This window comes from Coloeus monedula (assembly GCF_965178545.1).
Source record: "Coloeus monedula genome assembly, chromosome: 13".
In the NCBI taxonomy this organism is placed as follows: Eukaryota; Metazoa; Chordata; class Aves; order Passeriformes; family Corvidae; genus Coloeus; species Coloeus monedula.
The window spans coordinates 13,868,290-13,888,133 of record NC_138793.1 but is presented as its reverse complement, the minus strand read 5'-3'; the positions used below and the strand labels follow the sequence as shown (position 1 = coordinate 13,888,133).

Below are 19,844 nucleotides of genomic sequence, written 5' to 3'. Positions count from 1 at the left end.
AATTATTTTTCTTTCCAACACAATACACTCTTTTACCAGAGCAAACTAGAAATACTGAATAAGTTCTTACCAGTGAGAGAAGGACGACTGAGAAATTAGGGGCATGGAACCAAAATGTGACACTGGGGAGCCCAGGGGGGACCAGGACTCCTTGGGTGCAAGGCCAGGGGCCCTTGTAAAGCTCTTACTGGAGTCCTGCTGGCCACAGACATGATGCCTGGCTGAGAACAGCCCATGGAAAACCAGTAAGGAAAACACATTTGGGAGCAGGGGCAAATGGGAGTGATTCAGTTGGCATTGCCCCACTGCTGGTCCTGCAGCTCACATCAGAGCTAGGCTTGGCACCATCCCAAAATCCTGCAAAAGCCTCTTAGAGCTGGCTTAGGGTGGTTCCTTCTTTCTATGATGGGATGCTGAGCAGCTCTGAAAGCCATCCTGGGCTGTACCCATGCCTGCTGCACCAGTACCCAGGGTCTGAAGGTCGGGATGCCACGTGTGCCATAGGGGTGGGAGCCCTGGGCTGCTTTCTCTGTGCTCCACAGCATCTTGTGGGTGAGGTGACACTGGCAGCAAGGCAGATGGATTTTGGGACACTCCTTTGGGATATGGTCCTTTCTTGTTTTTTTACTGCTCCCCTCCCCAGGCCACCTCTGCTTATCCATAGGTCTGAAAACAGGAGGAAAAAGAAAAGCACACTGGAACACAAAAACTTCTCTCGCCAGAGCTGGCTGGCAACTCCCAAGGTGGGACACTGGGCTGCCAGTGGTAGGGGACGGCCGTGCCAAGGGCAGGCACCTCATGTCATACGTGGCACTACCTGGAAGCCTCAAAAGAAATAAAGAACAGAAGCTGGGAAGGGCTGGCCACACGGGAAGGCCACAGCATTCCAGTCTGGCTACTGGCTGCCCTCAGGGTCCGACATGTGGGTTTTCACCTGTGAGGAGAAACACACACAGGATCAAACTCAGCACCCTGCCCAGCACGGCGGTACCTGGGTTCCCACACGCAGGTGGGGAGTGCAAGTGTGGGAGCAGCACCTTTAATAACACGTATTTCTGCTCTGAGGGGTTTTTTGTAGCCTTGGTGCTGGAGTGATGCACACCCAGGGGGTTGCTGCAGGGTACTTGAGGATGTTCTAGATGTGCCAAAAGTTTTAGCCCTGGCACTCAGCTGGAATGGCTTGAGGAACCCCGATGGAGCATTTCATCTGCTCCAGGCATCCCTCACCAGCAAGCAGGGGTGGATTTTAGGGAAGCAGAGAGCCTGGCAGAGGATCTGGCCCTCCTCTTACCGTCTCCTCTGTGTCTGTGCTCTCCTCGGCACTGTCAATATTGCGCAGGTCGCTGTGCCTGTCAGCCCCAGTCCTCTCCTTCCCCCGTGACTCCTGTGACCCCTCTCCTACTGGGGATGGTGACTCTGTCCCCAGCTCTGCCCTCTTTTTCTCACTCTCTTTAGACCCTGAAAAGGCAGAGACAGAAGAAATTTGGGGTACCTGTGCAAGCACCAGCTCTGTTCTCACCAGCTTCCCTTGTCCTCGCCAGCTTTCTGGCCAAAAGGCCAGGCTCTTCCCTGCCAGCCCAGAGAAGGGAAAGGACGTGGGGAATCTGCCCAGCCAGCTCTGGATGTCCTGGGCTCATGGGAAGGTTCCCCTTACACCCAGCTCAGTACTCAGGCTCGTGTGTGCCCGTGAGCTGCCCAGCACAGACACACAAGTGTTGGAGGGTCTGTGGCCAGTCCCCTCACCTGTGAGATGCTCTCTCCGCTGGTCCATGCGGTCCAGGCTCTCCAGCAGACTGTCCACCTGTGCCTTGATCTGGCTCAGCTCCCCCTTGATGGAGTGCAGCTCTTCAGCTCGCACTATGGGAAGAGGAGCCGTGAGGATCCCACCCAAAGCCAGAAAGACATGCCATCCTGGGCAGCCACCTCCAGAGCACCTCCCTCTCTGGAGCATTCTCCTCCACAAAACATTCTCCTCTATGAAACATCCTCCCCACTGGTCATCCTTGAGGAACAGGAATGGATCCAGGGAACAGCCAGCACACCAGTGTAGGCCAGGCTGTGTCTGCTGGAGCTGGGGACTCACAGCAACAGGGTCAGCACCAAGTGGGACCTCTGGACTCTGGCACTGCTCTAATGCACCGAGACACAATAACTCAGCCTTCTCTTCCTCCCAGCCCTGTCGCACTTACATTTTGTCCGTCCTGTTGTGGCGCTGGTGCTGCTCCTTGTCCTGGGCTGGGGACTCAGGCTGCTCTTGCTTCCTGCTCCCAAGTGAGTCCGTCTGGTCTTGACTGGCATACGGTTAATGAGTGGGGGGATCTTCTGGTACTCGTACACCCTGCAAGGGCACAAGAGCAGGGCAGCGTGAGCACAACCTCAGAGATGCAGCAGCAGCAGCCAAGAGAGCATCTCCTGGGATCCCTGCACAGTAAAGGACCCCCAGCCTGGGCACTGCCCTGCCCACATGTTGTCTCTTCTCCAAGTACCCCTCCCCAAAGGCCCCCCAAGCCTGGGGAAGATGCAGCTCCTCCAAGTGGGGAAATACCACTGAGCCTCTGTCAAAGGCAAGGGGCTGGATGCCCAGGACACCCCACTTTTCCACGATCAGAGATACAGTCACATGCCAAACCCACATATGCTCAGCTCATCTCGCTCCTGGGATGCTGTGCTCACCGGTATGGGAAGTCGTCCCTGTAGAGATCATAGTCCAGGTCACAGTTACTGCTGCAGGAGGGGGAGAGAGAACATGTCAGCTGCTCTGTGGGTCCACAGACACCGTGGAGCAGTCACTGCTGGGCACAGCACCTACCCAACCTTCATCCCTGGGGAGCAGGAGGCATCCTGGAGGATCCCATGCAAGCTGCAGCATGGTCCAGGAAGTGGCTGTGCCCTGGAAGGGATCTTCCTCAGAGGCAAAGAAGGGTGTTGAGTGGGATGGTGAGAGTCCCTGGGGCAGCATCAGCAGGGTCTGCCCTCAGGAAGCTGCATTTAGAGTATCCTGATGTTAAATTTCATGGTTGTGCCAACTCGTTTGGCTCCAAATTAAGAAGTGTTCTGTCAACAGATCCCTTCTACTATGAGCAGCAACATTCCAGTAATAAATCATGCACTCTGGACCAGGAGCAGGGAGTGGGGGAAGGAGAAGGAAGAAGAGGAGGAAGAGGAAAGATGCTGAAGCTCATTTTGCTGCTTCAGTTCTTGCAGAGTCAGGGAGCATAAGATTGAGCCTAACCCGAGGGGAGTCAGTCTTGATCTGAGCATCACTTGGAGCAGGCAGCCTTCATGCTGCCAGGAATGGGGGGACCAGGACAAGGTCCCCCAGGGTTCCAGATTTGGCTGCAGATGAACTCGTTGCTGCAGGATCAGTGCAGGAGCTCAGGGAGAGCTGGAGGTCTGCTGGGGGGCTCGCAGGCAAGCTGGACTGCCCTGCCTGGGGCACCAAACCTAGGCCAGGCTTGCCCAGCCCAGAGGGCAGCTTGGAGCCCATCATGGGGCAGTGGCATCCCCTGTCCCACTGCCACCCTGCCTTCTTCAAGAATCATCTGCACAGCCCACAGCCCACAAGCACCAGCCTTTCTGGTAAGGATGAGCTGGCAGCCCTGGGGAACCAGGACCCACCTGCTCCTGTGCTTTACTCTTGGGGTATAATTATTGGGGTGTATTTTGGGAGGTTTTGGTCCAAGCTCACTGCCTTCCCAGTTTCCATCACTGTGATGGGGACAGCAAGTCCTTCACATCCCCAGCTCCTGCCTATCATGGAGGAAGGTTGCAACCTGCCCCGGGGAAGAGGGGAATGGGCAGTGGGAAAGGTGTCCTAACCCACACGCAGGGCACAGGGGAGGTGCCCCCTGCAACGGCTGCTGATGCTGTATGGAGCCCATGCCAAAAGGGGTGGGCATGCCACAGGCCACCTTGTGCTGTGGGAGAACTGGTGGCACTGCAGGACAGTTAGTCTTGGGGTCTAGCACCCAGCTGGGGACACAGCAAGGGGTTTCCTGGCTCAGCTCTTTGCTCAGAGCATCCCCTGGGAAGAGAAAAAGCAGTAGCTGCCACGCTCCAGCACCCAAGGGGGCCGGCAGTCCCGGCCCTCCAGTGCTGCATCCCTTCAGCTCCATGGCAACGGGCAGAGCAATTAGTTCAGTCAGGGCGTTCACAATAAAGCTCTAACAAGACAGGAGCCCAGCTCTGATCCCCTCCTCACCACACATCCACTGAGACATGGAGCCAAGAGTGCACAGGGATGGGGACAGGCTCTTCCTCTACCACTTTTGCCACCATTACCACCACCTACTGCCCTCCTCAGGGCCATTGCCACTCCTCTGTGCCTCTGCAGGGGTGTCTGTCCCTGAGGAACAGCATTTAAGGGGCACAATTGCAACTGACATTGACATAGAATCATAGAATCCTGAAATGGTTTCAGTTGGAAGAGTTCTCAAAGTTCATCTCCTTTCAAACTCCCTGCCATGGGCAGTGACACCTTCCATTAGACCAGGTTGCTCCAAGCCCCATCCAACCTGGCCTTGAGCACCTCCCAGGATGGGACATCCACAGCTTTTCTGGGCAGCCTGTGCCAGTGCTTCACCACCCTCACAGGGAAGAATTCATTTCTTATGCCCAACCTAAACTTGCCCCCTGGCAGTGTGAAGCCATTACTTGGGGGGAAATACTTCAGCAGGCGTGGAGATCACAGGGCTCTGCTTGTTCTCCCACCGCCTTCAGATGGGGAAGGGGACACCCATTAATGACACACACCAGGAGGAGCCTGGCAAGGATTGCAGATGGCACCAGTACACCAGGAGATGCTCCAAGAGCCCTGGGATGAGGCAGGGATGTCCCTACCTATGCCTCCCAGCTGGAATAGCCAGAGGTGAGAGTGAGGGAGAGCAGGGGAGGAAGAGGAGCCAGGTGTGGGACAGTCCCCAGTCCCCAGGGCAGCCCCCGCCCCGCACACAGGCACTCACTGGTACAGGCTGCTGCTGTGCTGCCGCTTCTGGCCCAGCCTGGCCCGGCTCGGCTTGGGCTCTCTGGCCATGTCCAGATCTGAAGGGAGAGGAGGGGAATGAGCAGTGGAAAGAAAGGGGATGCCAATATCCTACCCCACACAGACACATCTCCGGCACCAGCTTCCCAGCCATTTTTCTCTCCTAGCTGGAGATGTCCCACTGCAGAGCACCCATAGGATGAGCAGGGGGCTGGCAGATCGCTCTAGATTTAAGTTTTTGGAATGGACAGCAGCAACCCAAGGTTGTTCCAGAAATGTAATGGCTCCAGGTGTCCTTTCCCATGGGCGCCCTGTCCCAAGGACCCAAAGCTGGGCAGGCTCCAATTAGGGTGGCAGAAAGCACCTCTGATGATGGAGGTAATTAACCTGCAGAGGCATTTCCCACCACTGTGGTGAATCCACCTTTGCTATCACTCCTGCTGGGTGGTTGGACTATTTTTCAGGGATATCCAGGCCAGCAGGATGCCTGTGAGTACAGCTGGGTGCCAGGGATGGGGGAAGCCCTGTGTCCAGCTGCTTCACCCTCCCGAAGGCTGCTGAGACACGTGTGATGATGTATGGGGTGGAGATGCCTCTTGGGATGCCACATCACACCTCCCTGGCAATGCTCTTCATCCCTTCTTTAGGATTTCATAGCCAACATCCATAGAAAAGCCAACTTGAATCAATTTTCTACATATACATTTGAGAGGCACCGATGCTGTGATTTGTGAATATCTCCATATATTTAATTTTGTAATTTTGGGACACTCCAAAACCTCTCTGGCCACTGGGGTGAGGAGACAGTTGAGGGCTCCCTCTTGCACACTCACCCTTGGCCATAGTAAGTGTGACCAACTGTTCCATGGGTGACACTGTGGATGCTACTGCACCAGGGAACCCCATGTTGAAGCTTCTCAAGTCATCTGGGAACACACCAGCCCATCAGAGCAGTCTAGACCTCCCAGGAGCCTGGACACTGGCCACAGGCCCCTCAAGCCCCACAGCTGTCAGAGCAAGGTCCTGCTGTTCCTACAGAGAAGAGGGTTTCTGAGCAGAAGGAAACTGGAACTTGTTTGCTTTCCAGGCTGCCACCTTGTGTGGCAAAGTTTGTGGGCTGGCTCTGATCTTAGGATGAGCTGGGGAAGGTGCTCAGTGTGCACCAGGAAACGCTGGCGCCCATTTTCCGTGGGTGCAGCAGCATCCCTAGGGATGGCCATGCTCACTGCTCAGGGCCAGAGCCTGCTGTTGACACCCCTCTCTCCAGCCCATCACATCCACCCAGCAGAGACACCCACTCTCCTCCCTGACAGCAGGACCCCAGCCAGGGACCCCAGTCATGGCTAGACACCCTGTCACAGGCCACCAGCATCATGGGGACTGTCCTGCTGGGGCAGGAGACCAAGCCACAGGGGCTCCATCACCCCAGGTTGATTGGCCCTGTGTCTGGGCTCCCTTCCCTCCCCAGTAACAGAAGTGTCCTGGGAGAGTATTCCTGTCCTAGTGGAGTAATGGTATGGGGGAATAATGCAAGGAGGGCCATCCCAGTACTTGGAGGATATTCCTATCCGGGGCGGGGGGGGCAGTATTAGCATGGGGGCATCCCAGTATTGAGAGGACATCCCTGACCTGGGGTTAATGGCATGGGGACATCCCAGAACTAGAAGAAATACCTGTCCTAGGAGGGAATGGCATGGGGACATCCCAGTGCTGGGAGGAATCCCTGTCCTAGGAGAGAATGGCATGGGGCATTCCAGTACTGAGAAGATATTCCCGACCTGGAGCTAATGGTCTGGAGGGATAATGGCATGGAGACATCCCTGTACCGGGAGGACATCCTTGTTCCAGGTGCGATGCCATGGGGAGAACCAAGCACCCCGGCTATTGGGAGGCCATCCAGCCCTGGGGAGGGACTGGTACCGCTGTGGTGGGCACCCCGGAGGGTGCCGTGTCCGGGGTGAAGAGTCTTAGAGGCACCAGAAGGCTGCAGGGGAACACCCCCGCCTCGGTCAGAGCTGCCGGTGCCGGTCGAGCATCCTAGTGCCGGGCGAGCATCCCGGTGCCAGGCGAGCATCTCCCGGGGAAGGGGTGCGGAAGGACAGCCGATCCCGCGGGGGAAGGGGTACTCGGGGAGGGTAGGATCCGGCCGGTACTCACATCTCCAGCCCGCGTCCCCGCTGCCGAAGAGCGTCATGGCCCCGCTCCGGCCCCGCTCCGGCCCCGCTCCGGCCCCGCGCCCGACCGACCGCGCTGCCACCGGGCGCTACCACCGCCGGGCGGGGGGGCCGCGGGCCGCACCACCGCGGCGCGGCAGGGGACACCACGCCCCGCACGGGGGTCTGTGGCAGCCCCGCTGCCCGTCCCTGCCCGCACCACTGCCGGCACCGCGGGGACCGGGCTCACCCTGCCCCGGGGAGCTCCAGCCTCGCTCTCATCTTCCCTGGGCTCCTTCCAGCTCCATCCTCCCGCCCCTTCCCACCTGCCGGACCCCGCCCTCGGGATCTCCATCCTCATCCTCTCTGGTCTGCTTTCCACCTCAATCTTCCTGGCACCTTCCACCTGCCAGATCCTGCCCTCCTGGCTGCCAGCTCACTTTCACCCTGGGTTTACACAGTTTGCCCGGAGCCCCGAGCCCAGGCCAGCAATGTGGATGGTGCCTTCCCTTGGCTGAGGCAGGGCACAACCAACATGCCACGGAATGTCCTGGCTGAGGACGTTTTAATTCCCAGCCCCGCACTGGAGTGGGCTGTTAGGAAAGGAGGAGGGCAGTGGCATGTCCCCTTCAAAGCACCCACTGACACCCATGAGTGCTGGGGCTACAAGCTTGCATTCAGCACACGGGGTGCTGTGACTTGGGGCCACACTGGGGCTGGAAGAAGCAGCTCTTGGCTAACACCACTCCTCCAAAACAACCCCATGTGCTGAAGATGAGTTCAGCCAAGGCTGGCCTTGGCTCCTGCAACCCCAGAACCCACTCCAGAGATGAACCTGGAGGTTCCACCCAGTGCAGGCAGGATGTGGGCTGTGGCTAGGGAGAGTCTGGTGGGCTTAGGGGATGAAAAAGAGACAAACTGCTCTTCCCAAAGGAGAGAGGGTCTTTATTAATGACCGGGCAGATGATGATGAAGGACCAGGTGATGGTGAGGAACCCACCAGGCTGGAGCGTTCTCACCCAGGTCAGGATGATGGCTCAGAGCTGAGCCTGATCCTCGCCCTGAGCTGTGCCAAGATCTGCACCCCCAAAGAGCCCCCTTGGCCCCTCATCACACTGAGACCACAGTCCAGACACAGCCCAGCTGCTGGTTTGGGAGGAGGATGCTGTTGTACTTTGCTGTTGCAAGGGCATCTCCTACCCAGGGTGTTGCAGGGTGATAGTGACAGAAGAAGGTGAGGGGCAGAAAAAGATGCTGTTTCAGGGATGCTGACGTACAGCACACCCCTTCTTGCCAGGTCCCAGCACCATGGGTCCCCTCAGCCCCTCATTCCCTGCACAAGTGAGCTGTGGGGAGATCCTCCTGAGCCATGGTCCAGGCTTGGCACAGCACCAGGGTCCTCCTGAGCCACAGGTTCAGCACAGCAGCCAGCGCTGGCCGGTTCCCAGGGCTACCAGCTCAGGGGTACCTCTGCCACAGGGCGATGTGTTCCTGGGCTGCAATGGCATGTGTAGAGTCAGTGCCTCCCACCCCAGGAGAGACACAGAGGTCTGGGCAGGGCTGGCAACAAGGGACAGACCCATCAGAGCTGGGGATTGGCACCTCCAGGGCCCAGCACACCCAGGAAGGCACGGGAGGGTTCCCAGCCGCTCACTCACCGAACTGGCAGATGTACCGGTTTCGGGTCTTACAGCGCTGGTCGTTCCAGTTGAAGGCAGCTGATGCTTGCATCTCCACACAGTTCCCAAACCTGTGTCCCACCAGGAGGGTGGTGAAGCCAGTCAGCAGGCACACCATGCAGAGTTCAGTGTCCTCTAGATCCACTTACCCCTGGTTATCTGGCTGCCCGAAAGCGAAGCTGGTGAACGAGGATGGCTCACCCACATCCCAGCGGAAGGAAGCCTTGGATGTCTTGTAGGTGAGACCTGGGGGAGCAGGAGGTGGGTTGGCATGTCTGCCAGCACCCTGGGCACCCTGCCCCCTGCCCACTGCTCTCTCTCACCGATCCAGAAGTTTCCAGTCTCAAAATCAGTGTCTGTCACCCTGTTACCCATCTCCAAGCGGCTGAGGTAGTAAGCCAGGATGTCCTGAACCTTCTGGTTTCTTATCTGGGCCAGCATCGCTCCTTTCTCCTGTGGGGGAGGGAGTCAGTCTGCCTCACCTGCATGGCCCAGCCCCATGCCAGGCAGAGGAGAGATGCCCAGGGGAGCTGGAAGCTTGGGTGGCACTTTTCAGCTGCACAGGGATGCTTGGAGCACCCCAGGAGTTCACCTGGCATTTAATTTTGGCTCCATAGTAGGTGTCGGCTTCAGGGGACACCATGAAGCAGTCGCTGTCTATCCGCACGTCACAGGCATGGAAGGGGAAATGGATCTTTGCTGGAGGCACAGGCAGGAGCAGGTGGGTCCTTGTGCTGGCAGAGCTGGGCCCACAGAGGACCCTTTGCCCCACTCTGGGGTCCCCTGCCTGTGGATCCCTGATGCCACCCCACAGCAGGTGGCATCAGACTCACTGCCGCACTCGGCTCCACCATAGCCCGTGTCGCAGAGGCAGGAGCACTCCTCCTTCCTGAACCTTCCGTGGAGGCACTGCCCGCTGCACCTCACTGTGGGCACAGCACGGCATTAGCTGTCAGGGGGCTCAGCAGCCCCTGCCGCCCCGCGCTGCTCCCCCTGTGCTGGCTGTGCTGCCCACGCTGCACTGGCCGTGCCCATGAATGCCTGCACCGGCCCTGCACCTGCATGCACCATGTCCACCCTGCACACACGTGCCCTGCGGCAGCCACGAACAAGCCTCTGGAGGCTGCACGGTGCCCTCTCACCTTGGCAGTACCTGCCCGTGTAGCCGCGGGGACAGGCGCACTGGCAGCTGCTCATGTCGAGGCGCCCGCTGTTCCTGCAGCTCATGCGACAGGGGTTCCTGGGCACCTCTGGAAATGCCAGAGCGGCAGTGAGGGCGTCAGGGGTGGAGACAGCATCACCAGGGCCATGCAGGGACCATGGTGACAGGGGCGACTCACCGCAGAGCCCGCCACTGTGGTCCCAGGACTTGAAGCAGCCAGAGAGGCCGGCGGTGCAGAGGGAGCACCAGGGTCCCTGCTTGTAGGGCAGGATGGGTGTCCCAGCCACCTCCCAGTTGCCCCTGGCCCCACAGGCAGCTGGAGGAGCATGCCCTGCCCACCCGGGCAAGCCACACTCCTTTCCGGGGCAAGCCCGCACCCACATTGCAAAGCCGCGCCCATTTCTAAATCACAGCCCTGCCTACATTCCCCATCCCCACCCACTTCCGACACTCGGTCCTGTCCACGGCACTCAGCCCTGCCCACTTCAGCACACAACCCCGCCCTCAACACCCAGGCCCGCCCACTCCCAAAACATCGCCCTATTTACATTTCCAAGCCCCACCCACACCACCCAGCCCCACCCCCTTCCAGCGCACAGCCCCACCCACCACCGGGACGAGCTCCGCTCCCCCTCCTGCCACACATCCCATAGGTCAACCCCTGCCCTACCTGGACACACCCGGTTGAGACCCCACCCACACCGCTAAGCCCTGCCCACCCGCGCCAAGCTCTGCCCCTCTCAGCCGCACCCACCATGCCGCGGCCCCACGGCGCAGCCCCTTACCCCGGGGAGTAGGCGCAGGCGAAGGCCTCGCTGGGGCCGTGGGGGCCGGGGCAGCGATGCCGGCCGCAGCCCAGCTGCCCCGCCGTGGCCCACACCAGCTGTGGGAGAGCGTTTGTCACTGGGGCCCTGACCCCAGCGGCCCCCCCATGCCCCTCATGCCCACCTGGGTGTAGTGGCGGCAGGTGGCATTGCCGGCGCAATGCCCCGTCCCATAGTCATAGCGTTGTCCCTCAGCGAACCAGAGCTCCAGCACAGCCCCAAAGCCTCCGGCGCCCGCCGGCAGCAGGACCTCGCTCCAGCCCAGCTGTGGGGCTGGTGGTGGAGCGGGGCCCTCCAGGCAGCTCGCTGCCCGTGCCCCCGCCAGCCGCCCCAGCTCCTCGCTCCACTCCTGTGGGGATGGGCATGAGCCACCCAGGGAACAGCCCGAGAGGGTTTGGGGACCACCCAGGCCGTCAGTCCAGGGGGTGACTGGGGGGCACAGAGGGCCGACATGCAGGGTGCTGCAAGGGATCCCTAGGGCCCAGTGCTGCCTTTGATGTGTGCAGCTGTGGGGTGATCAGGAGACATCAGAGGGAAATGGGGGACCCCAAAAGGCACCTCAAGGGACCAGCCCTGCTTTTGGTGTGCCTTGGATATGGCAGTGCCGGTGGCATGCTCTTCCCCAGGGGCCCCACACCAGCCAGCTCTTCTGCTTCATTAGCATGTTAGCAAACTACTGTGTATCACCCATGGGCTGCCCACCTCCCTGGGCACGGAGTGGGAGGTGGATGTGACATCGAAGGTGGGAGACAGGACCGGCAAGGGGGCTCACCAGCTTCTGCATGTTGGCAGCGGGGGGCTGCACTTTGCTCCTCAATTTGTTGTGCAGTGAGAGCACCAGGAAGGTCTCCTTCATGCTGAGAGCTAGAGTGGGACAGGAGGGGGTACAGAATGGGCCAAGGAGGCTGAGGGGTACAAGTGCCTTCCCCCTATCCCTGCCCTTCGGGGGGCCGTGGGAATTCCCCCTGAAGGGTCCGACCGCAGCCAGGGATACCGGGAAGGCACCCGGGTCTCCATGGAGACTTGAGGGGAGAGAAGAAAGAGCTTTTGGGCTGAGAGCACAAAAGGGGCAAGGGGCCGGGGGGGGGGGGGAACGACAGCCTGCTGGGCCTCTGTCTCGCATGGGTGGGCTGAGACTGCCAGGAATGTACCCCCTCTGCCCCCCCACCTCTGTCCTGCCAGGGGTCCAGACCCCACTGGGCTAGACCCATCACTAGCCCCCATCACCAGCTGCAGGACCCCCAGCCCCCTTCCATCATTAGCTCCATCCCATTACCAGCCCCAGAGCCCCCTGGTTCCACTGCAACCCCAGTCCCAGAGCCCCCCAGCTCCATCCCATCACCAAGCCCATGCCCTCTCTCCCAGCCCCTTTCCATCCTCAGCCCCCATCACCCACCAAGCCCCCCAGTGCCATCCCTGGGTGCCCATCACCCATCCAGTCCCCCACACATCTGGTCTGGCCCAAGGGGATGGTGCTCAGGGTGCACTCATGCCCCCAAACCAGCTGCCTCCCAGCCCTGCTGCCGGGGAGGCAGCCCCTCTCCCAGTTACCTCCCGGAGCCAGCGGGGACAACTTTTCTGGAGCATCCGACCTCGTCTCACCCACCCTCCATACCAGGAGGTTGCAAACCAGCAGGACCAAGAGCTTCATTTAAGCCCCGGGATGGGGGGACCAGACCCCCAAGCTCCGGAGGGAGGACTGGGGAGAGCCGAGCTGCCCCGCAGCAGCGCTGGCTTTGGGGCGAGCTCGGCTGCGCGCTCCTGCGTGCGTGTGTGTGTCTGGTTGCCGGATTTGATCCTATTCAGGACTCCAGACAGGCACCGCTGGGCAGCGGGAACAAAAGCTTGACGGGTGAGTAATAGCTCTGTCAAAACAGTTGTTCGCTGGAGCGAATGTGGCAGACAACTCCCGGGGCCCCGGGCTGCAGCCCCGCCGGGATGTCCCGCAGCGGGGTCAGCCCTCCGTGCTCTGCCCCAGCCCCGCTGCCGAGCCGGGGTCGGGGTGTGAAGGCAGCCGGAGCCGGGGTCGCAAGCGGCACCCACTTTGGGACACTGGGAGACTGGAAGCCAAGGGGCTGGGGCAGCAAGGGGGCCCCTGCTGCCAGCCTTCCTCCTGCCCCATGAATTAAACATGCCGAGGAGGTAACACACACCGCTGCAGGCATGAAGCCAAATACCCGCTCCGGAGAGCTGGGCAGCGTGGTTACAGGGTGGGAGGATGTGAGAGCCGGGGGCCGGCGGCGGGAGAGATGCTGGGCCCAAGGGGGCCTTGTCTCCACAGGCACCCGGGGTCGGGCAAGTGTCTCAGAGCCCGGGCTGCTCAGGGAGCTCAACAGCACCTTGAGAGCTCTGCCCCAGCACAGGGCTCCCAGAACCCATGCCAGGTGCTCTCCTGGCACAGGTCAGAGATGTGGGCTCCAGACATCCCTACTCAGGATTCTGAAATGCCACAGGCAGGAGGGACTGGAAGCATCCTACCCAGAAGCTGTCAGGGTTGAGCTGGGTGTCAGCATAAACCCAGCTCTAAAATGCTTTAGTTCCCCCCGCCTGAGTCTAGCCCTGACCCTGGCCTGAACCCTGGCACTAATGCTAATGCCAACCCCAAGTCTCATGCAAACCCTCCTGCTTATATGGATCTGAACCCTTGGCACTGGGAGTCAGTGTCCTAACACTAACATTAACCCTAAGAAAAAACCTGACTTTAGCCCTAACAATTACTTTAATGCTAATCAAAACATTAAACTTAATGCTAACTCCAAACCTAATGCTAATGTTAAACCTAATGCTAATGTTAAACCCAACTCTAATCCTAACCCCAATCCTAACACCAACTCTAATCCTAACCCTGATCCTAACCTCATCCCTAGCCCTAATGCTGACTCTAACATTAAGCCTGACCCTCATGTTAATGCAGACCATAACATCAGCTGCACCTCAGCTCCAGGCTGCAGCAGAGCCCTGGGGCTCCCCTCTGAACTCCAGCCAGGGTTGAGCTCACCCCAGCAAAGCTGTGCAAGTCCAGTGAGCCCGCAGCATTCCTGGGCTACCATTCCCAGCAGCCCCAGCCCCACTGGTGAGCAGAACCCCCACAAAGACCTCAGAGTCATCTTTTCTCTCAGGAGACTTTCCCAGGCTTAGCTAGCGCATGGGATTAGCCTCATCCTGCATCTCTGCATGCCGGGGACCCCCAGAGCCGGGACTGGCTGTGTGGTGAGCCTGGCACCGCCAGTACCACCGTAAGTGCCGTGACAGCCACCGCCTGGCCCCGATATCTGCTGGCCCTGGGACATGAAAGGCCCCCAAGCCTCTGATGTGCAGAGAGGGGAAGGAACGGAAGGGAAGGGAAGGGAGAGGCTAGAGCCAGTGCCAAAGGGAAACTTTCCTACAGCTCAGCCTCAGGCAAGGGAAAAACCAACAAACACATGGGCACAGGCTGCGGATAAATCCCAGCGAGTGCAGGAACACGGCTGTGAGCAGAAACGGACCATCAGCGTCTTGCCCCTGTGATCAGCCCCGGCGTGATGCTCCTCATCCCACTGCCAGCCTGGCTGGCCCTGGGCATCCTGCAACTGCCCCTTGGCAGCTCCCAGGTAAGGACCCACATTCCCTCCCCTCCAGCCCCACAGCAGACCTCCCTCTGTGGGCTGCTCAGCACCCACCTCTCACACCCCAGCACCCCGACACTAGCTCAGAGTGGGGGGCACAGCACAGCCACAGCACCTGTGCAGCTGCCAGGGCCAGGGGGATGGACATGGGGCTTTTCCCCTGCAGCAGTGAAATGATGTTACATGCACTGAGGGCATGAAGCTTCTCCACACCATCCAGGTGCCAGAGCAGGACCGGGAGGTGGGGGCTGAGGCTGGAGCAGACACGGAGCCAGGGTCAAACGCCAGCCAGGATGGGAAGGGGCTCTGTCCAGGGCAGGACATCCAAACCAATCCCAAAGATGCTGCCTGCTTGGAAGGCTCCTCCCAGGTTGTGGCAGGGTGGCAGGGTAACCCAGCTGGTGGTTGGGATGTCCCCGTGTTCCCCCAGGAATGCCTGAACCGGCAGCAGGCGCTCAGCGTGGTGCGGCAGATGCAGAAGCTGCTGGTGGCACAGGAGGCTGCCCACCTGCGGGGCACGCGTGGGCTCCGGCACCAGCTTTCCATCCTCCAGAGCCGCCTCCAGAGACCACCCACCAAACGCAATGGTAACCCTGGCTGGTCACCACCATGGGTGACATCGCCCCCGGGCTGGCTCTGGACCCACAAAAACAGTCTGGGCAAGGGACCCCCACCTGCCTGTCAGGCTGGGGTTGGCTCCAGGCTGGCAATGTCTATCCCCACCTATGTCTGTCTGTCCACAGAGACCTGTCCGCAGCTGGCAGTGCCCCTGAATGGACGGATGCTGGGCCGGAGCCTGCGGGTGGGCCATGAGGTTCACTTCGTCTGTGATGCCGGCTTCCGGCTGGTGGGCTCAGAGACCCGCGCCTGCCGGCACAACCGCACGTGGAGCGGCACCCAGCCCTTCTGCAGAAGTGAAGTGGAGCAGGGTTGGGGTGCCATGGGCTCCACCCTTCCGATGGGCTCCTCTGTCACCCTGAGCCGTGGGGTTCCATTGCTCTGCCCAGAGGCTGCAGCAATGGGCACCGGGGGTGGGCAAGGATGCGCTTCTCCAGTTGATGCTCACGAGCTCCTTCTCCCTAGGTATTGATGACTGCTCCAGCAACCCGTGTGCCAACAGTGGGACCTGTGTGGATGGCAACCAGAGCTACACGTGCCTCTGCCCCCCAGGCTGGTCAGGCCCCAGCTGCCAGAGCCCCATCTACTCCTGTAGGTGCCTGGGTTTGGGCTGCAGAGGACAGGGATTCTCATGGGGACACTACCTGGCCATGCTGTGCCTGTCTTCCCCTTCCTTGGCAGCCCCCCAGAACCTTGGCCCCCACCATCTCCCCATGCCCCAGAATGTGACACCTGCTGTCCCCTGCAGACTGGGTGACACTGAGCAACACCTCCTTCAGCCGCCAGCCCCGCTGTGCCGAGGGCCGCTCGGGCTCCCGGCGCTGCAGCTGTGACACCGGCTTCCAGCTGCGACCTGGTGGTGTGTGCCAAGGTAAAAGGGGTGTGAAGATGATGGAGGGTGGGGAACCAGGGCTTGGTGGCAATGGGATCTCTGGACATTCCCCACTTTGTTCACTCTAGATGTGGATGAATGCCAGCTCTACCAGTCCAGCCCCCAGACGCAGATTTGCCTCCATGACTGCCTCAACCTCCCCGGCTCCTATCGCTGCCTCTGCCCCCCTGGGTACCTGCTCCATGCTGACCGCAACGCCTGCGAGGGTAAGAACCCAAGGTGCAGGGCAGGGAGCCTCCCATGGGAAGAGGGGTGCAGTGGGGACAGCCCCACTCACCCTGTGTCACCACCACAGACGTGAATGAGTGCACTGGGAAGCAGCACAACTGCACCCAGGGTGACCTCTGCATCAACACCTTCGGGGGCCACCGCTGCGTGCGCCCCAAGTGCCCCCCGCCACGCCACAACACCAGCTATGTCAAGACCTCTGCCTTGTGAGTACCACACTGTGCATGTCCCCAGGTGATGGGTCCTATTGTGCTCTGGAGACTGTATTGTGTCACCCAGGGCAGCAGGGAGAGTGCCAGCCAGCACTGGTAGCAAATTGCCACATGGGGTGCTCTGGTGTGCTTGGCATGCTCCCTGATGGTCTTGGGATGCTGGGGGTGCAGGTGGGAGCACCCCAATACATGGTGGCTTTATCCAAGATCCTGGCCCCTCTCAGACCTCCAGCCTGGGGGGAATGATGCTGGTTTTCCTCTGCTGCACATCCATGTGGTGCCATCAGCTACCTTCCATCAATCCCAGCCATCCCACTCTTGAGATTAAACCACTCTGTGCCCCCTAAACAGAGGAGCATTCCTGATCCTGACAGGTTTCTCTTCAGGAGGCACATCTGGCTCCATCCCTGGCCTTCAGCTGGGACTGTGGCACCCACCCAGTCTCACCCAGAGCTGTGTCCCTGCAAGCCATGGCATTTGCCTGGCAGAAGCAGGGATGAGGCAGAGATCTGCTGCCAGGCACACTCGGATGTGGCTGTCTTGGGTTACTCTGCCACAGGACCGACAGCAGGGCTGGAGATGCTGCACGGGCTGGGCTTGTGTGCAAGGATGAGGGCAGCTCCCTGAGAGCCAAACCATGGCAACTGAGCGGTGGCATCCCTTCTCTCCTGGCAGCCAGTGCGAGAGGAACCCCTGCCCCATGGACAGCCGAGCCTGCCACCAGGCTGCCAGCTCCATCTCCTTCCACTACCTGCCGCTCCAGGCCAACCGCACGGTGCCCCGTGTCCTCTTCAAGATGTCCACCACCCGCTTTGTGGGTGACAGCCTGCGCTTCACCATCACGGGCGGACGGGGCCAGGGCGTCTTTGCCGTGCGGCGCTCGGACCGGCAGACGGGAGAGCTGCTGCTCACCAGCCCCGTGGTGGGGCCAGCCACGCTGGAGGTGGAGCTGGAGATGAGCGAGTTCTCCCACAAAGTTCTCCTGGGCAAGCACATCTTCAAGGTCACAGCCTTTGTGTCCCCATATGTGTTTTGATTCCCTTTGGAGGCAGCGGTGGGGCCATGCCAGGGTCTCTCCTGGGGAATAATGGAGCAGGTTCAGCTCAGTGGTCCCAGTTTTTGTCCCATTGGAGATACCCCTCTCCCATAATGCTTTCTCATAGCCACCACAGCAAAGACTGTGTCCCATAGGAAAACCCGCACGGGCAATGGAAGGAGCAGCCTGGGGGTGCCTGCCTCTGCCAGTCCCCCTCCTCTCTGCCTGCATGGCACAAAGAGGGGAAAGACAGAGTGAGCCAACAGCACTTGGCATGCAGATTCAGCTTCTTGTACAAGATGTAATCTCTAATAAAAGAAAAGTGGCTGTAGGAAAGGTGTCCTCCTTGCTCTATGCTTTGTGCTCCTGGGGCAACGCTCCTGGGGACAGCTGGTGTCTGTGCTGATGGCAGGGTCACCTTGCAGAGCTTGGGATGCCAATAGAGCTACCAAGCCCATCCAGGGTCATGCAGTGTCCATGTCTCTTCCAGCAGTACTGTTCCTGGGGCCGTGCTGAAGAGTCCCCAGCATAAAAATGGGAGATGGGCTGAACAGAGAGTCACAGAATGATTTGGGTTGGAAGGGATCATCTTGTACCAATTCCACTGCCATGGGCAGGGACAACTTCCAACATGCTGCCCTGAACATCCTGCACAGCCAAGACTCTCTGCAGCTGCCTTGGCAGTGCCTGGAAAGCACAGCAGGGCTCCCTGGCACTGGTGAGCAGGGGATGGTGACAGGGGCCGTGCTTCCTTGTGCCCAGGAGACTTCCCACTGCAACAGCTGTAACAGGAGCCAAGCCCGTGGCTGGGCAAAACTGCAGCTCCACAGCTCGCCGCCAAGCACTCGAGCTGTTCCCCTGCTCGAGGAGGGTGGGCTGTGAGAACAAGTGGGTTGCAGCGCCCCAGACTCCTTGGGCACCGCCAGCCACCGCCAGCATGGCCAGACCCCTGCGCAGGGAGAGCAGCTGGGGGTTGAAAAGGTGACGAGGGCCTTTGGGGACAGCGAGGGAAGGACACGCCGCCGCCGGGACGCCCTTCCCTCTGCACACAGAGCCCTTCTTAGGTGAGTGTCCGGCCGCTGCCCCTCGCACAAAGCAGCCGCTGTGCGCAGAGCGCGGGCGGCTCATAAAGAGCTCCTTGTGCACCGCCGCCAGCACGGCCACCGGCACCGGGCTCCGCACGGCTGCTCCGCTGGACGGGGCGGAGAAACCTCCCCAGGGGCAGCGGAGGTGCGGACTGGGCTGGGGGGGCCGACAGGGCTGCGTCACCAAAATCCGCGGCTGGCCCGTGCCGACTGCGGCGACGGGCTGGGATGCAAAGTAGGGAATTACGGGGTAAATATTTATCCCTGCACATGAGGTGTCTCAGCCAAAACGGACACCACAAACGGGGTTTTGCGCAGGTTTTCTTCTACCCTTCAAACCTTCAGGTACAACTGGACTAGTCACTAACACCCACGTCACTGACTGCTAATGACAGTAAAAGTTTGCAAAGTTCACTACAAGAAGGACATGGAGGTGTTGGAGCGAGTCCAGAGAAGGGCAGTGGAGCTGGGGAAAGGTCTGGAGCACATATCTGATGAGGAGCAGCTGAGGGAGCTGGGAGGGCTCAGCCTGGAGAAAAGGAGGCTCAGGGGAGACCTTATCACTCTGCACAACTCCCTCACAGGAGGATGGAGCCAGGTGGGGTCCGGATCTTCTCCCAGGTAACAAGTGATAGGACAAGAGGAAATGGCTTCAAGTTGTGCCAGTAGAGGTGTAAATTGGATATTAGGGAAAATTTCTTCATGGAAAGGGTGGTCAGGCACTGGAACAGACTGTCCAGGGCAGTGGTGAAATCATCAGTCCTGGAAGTGTTCATAAGGTGTGTGGATGTGGCACATGGGGACATGGTTTAGTGGTGAACATGGCAGTGCTGGGTTAGTGGTTGGACTCGATGATCTTAGAGGTCTTTTCCAACCTTACTGTTCTCTGATTCTGTTTTCCCAATGTTCTTGCTGCTTTTCCGGTGATTGCAGAAGTGGTTGCAGCACCAAACCTGCCAGACTGCAGGAAACATTTTGACAACACTCTCAGACATATGGTATGATTTTTGGGGTAGTCCTGTGTAGGGTCAGGATTTGGCCTTGATGATCCTTGTGAATCCCTTCCAACTCAAGATAATCCATGATTCCATGATCCAGGCATCCCTGGAATCCATCTTGCTGGAACTACTGATACCAAATGATGCTAGGAGGATTTCAAATCCGCCAAATGCTGTGTTATCCTGGTTGCCCAGGGGTGTCCTTAATCCTTCATTGATAAAGCAATCCTTATTTCTGTGTCCTTTACTTTGTTTTACTTAAGCACAAACCACTGCAAAGCCTCCAGTAAAATTCCAAACTCCCCAGTAAAATTCTGCAACCTCATTACGTCACAGTGTAAATCTGAATAGATATATTAACAAAAATACTA

At 59.4% G+C, this 19,844-nt stretch overlaps 3 protein-coding genes across 3 annotated transcripts; 1 reads left to right on the top strand and 2 right to left on the bottom strand.

The window, feature by feature from the left end:
• Positions 1-895: 895 nt before the first annotated feature.
• Positions 896-7,175, bottom strand: LOC309577778 (RNA-binding Raly-like protein; the record flags this gene model as incomplete). The annotated part of the gene is made up of 7 exons (XM_082290005.1): positions 896-934; positions 1,292-1,458; positions 1,744-1,857; positions 2,190-2,338; positions 2,674-2,724; positions 4,962-5,040; positions 7,139-7,175. The coding sequence occupies 7 exons, from the start codon at positions 7,173-7,175 to the stop codon at positions 896-898; spliced, it is 636 nt and encodes a 211-aa protein (XP_082146131.1).
• A 1,417-nt stretch (positions 7,176-8,592) lies between these two features.
• On the bottom strand, positions 8,593-12,450 carry LOC309577698 (C-type lectin domain family 18 member A-like; the record flags this gene model as incomplete). The annotated part of the gene is made up of 12 exons (XM_082289878.1): positions 8,593-8,630; positions 8,793-8,884; positions 8,963-9,059; positions 9,137-9,266; positions 9,406-9,512; positions 9,647-9,739; positions 9,956-10,063; positions 10,154-10,275; positions 10,761-10,858; positions 10,924-11,148; positions 11,572-11,663; positions 12,351-12,450. 12 exons carry the CDS (start codon positions 12,448-12,450, stop codon positions 8,593-8,595), a joined length of 1,302 nt encoding a protein of 433 aa, XP_082146004.1.
• A 1,870-nt stretch (positions 12,451-14,320) lies between these two features.
• Positions 14,321-17,390, top strand: LOC309577860 (fibulin-7-like; the record flags this gene model as incomplete). Its single annotated transcript, XM_082290113.1, has 8 exons — positions 14,321-14,389; positions 14,835-14,991; positions 15,148-15,318; positions 15,488-15,613; positions 15,771-15,893; positions 15,983-16,120; positions 16,210-16,348; positions 17,030-17,390. 8 exons carry the CDS (start codon positions 14,321-14,323, stop codon positions 17,388-17,390), a joined length of 1,284 nt encoding a protein of 427 aa, XP_082146239.1.
• Between the last annotated feature and the right edge of the window lie 2,454 nt (positions 17,391-19,844).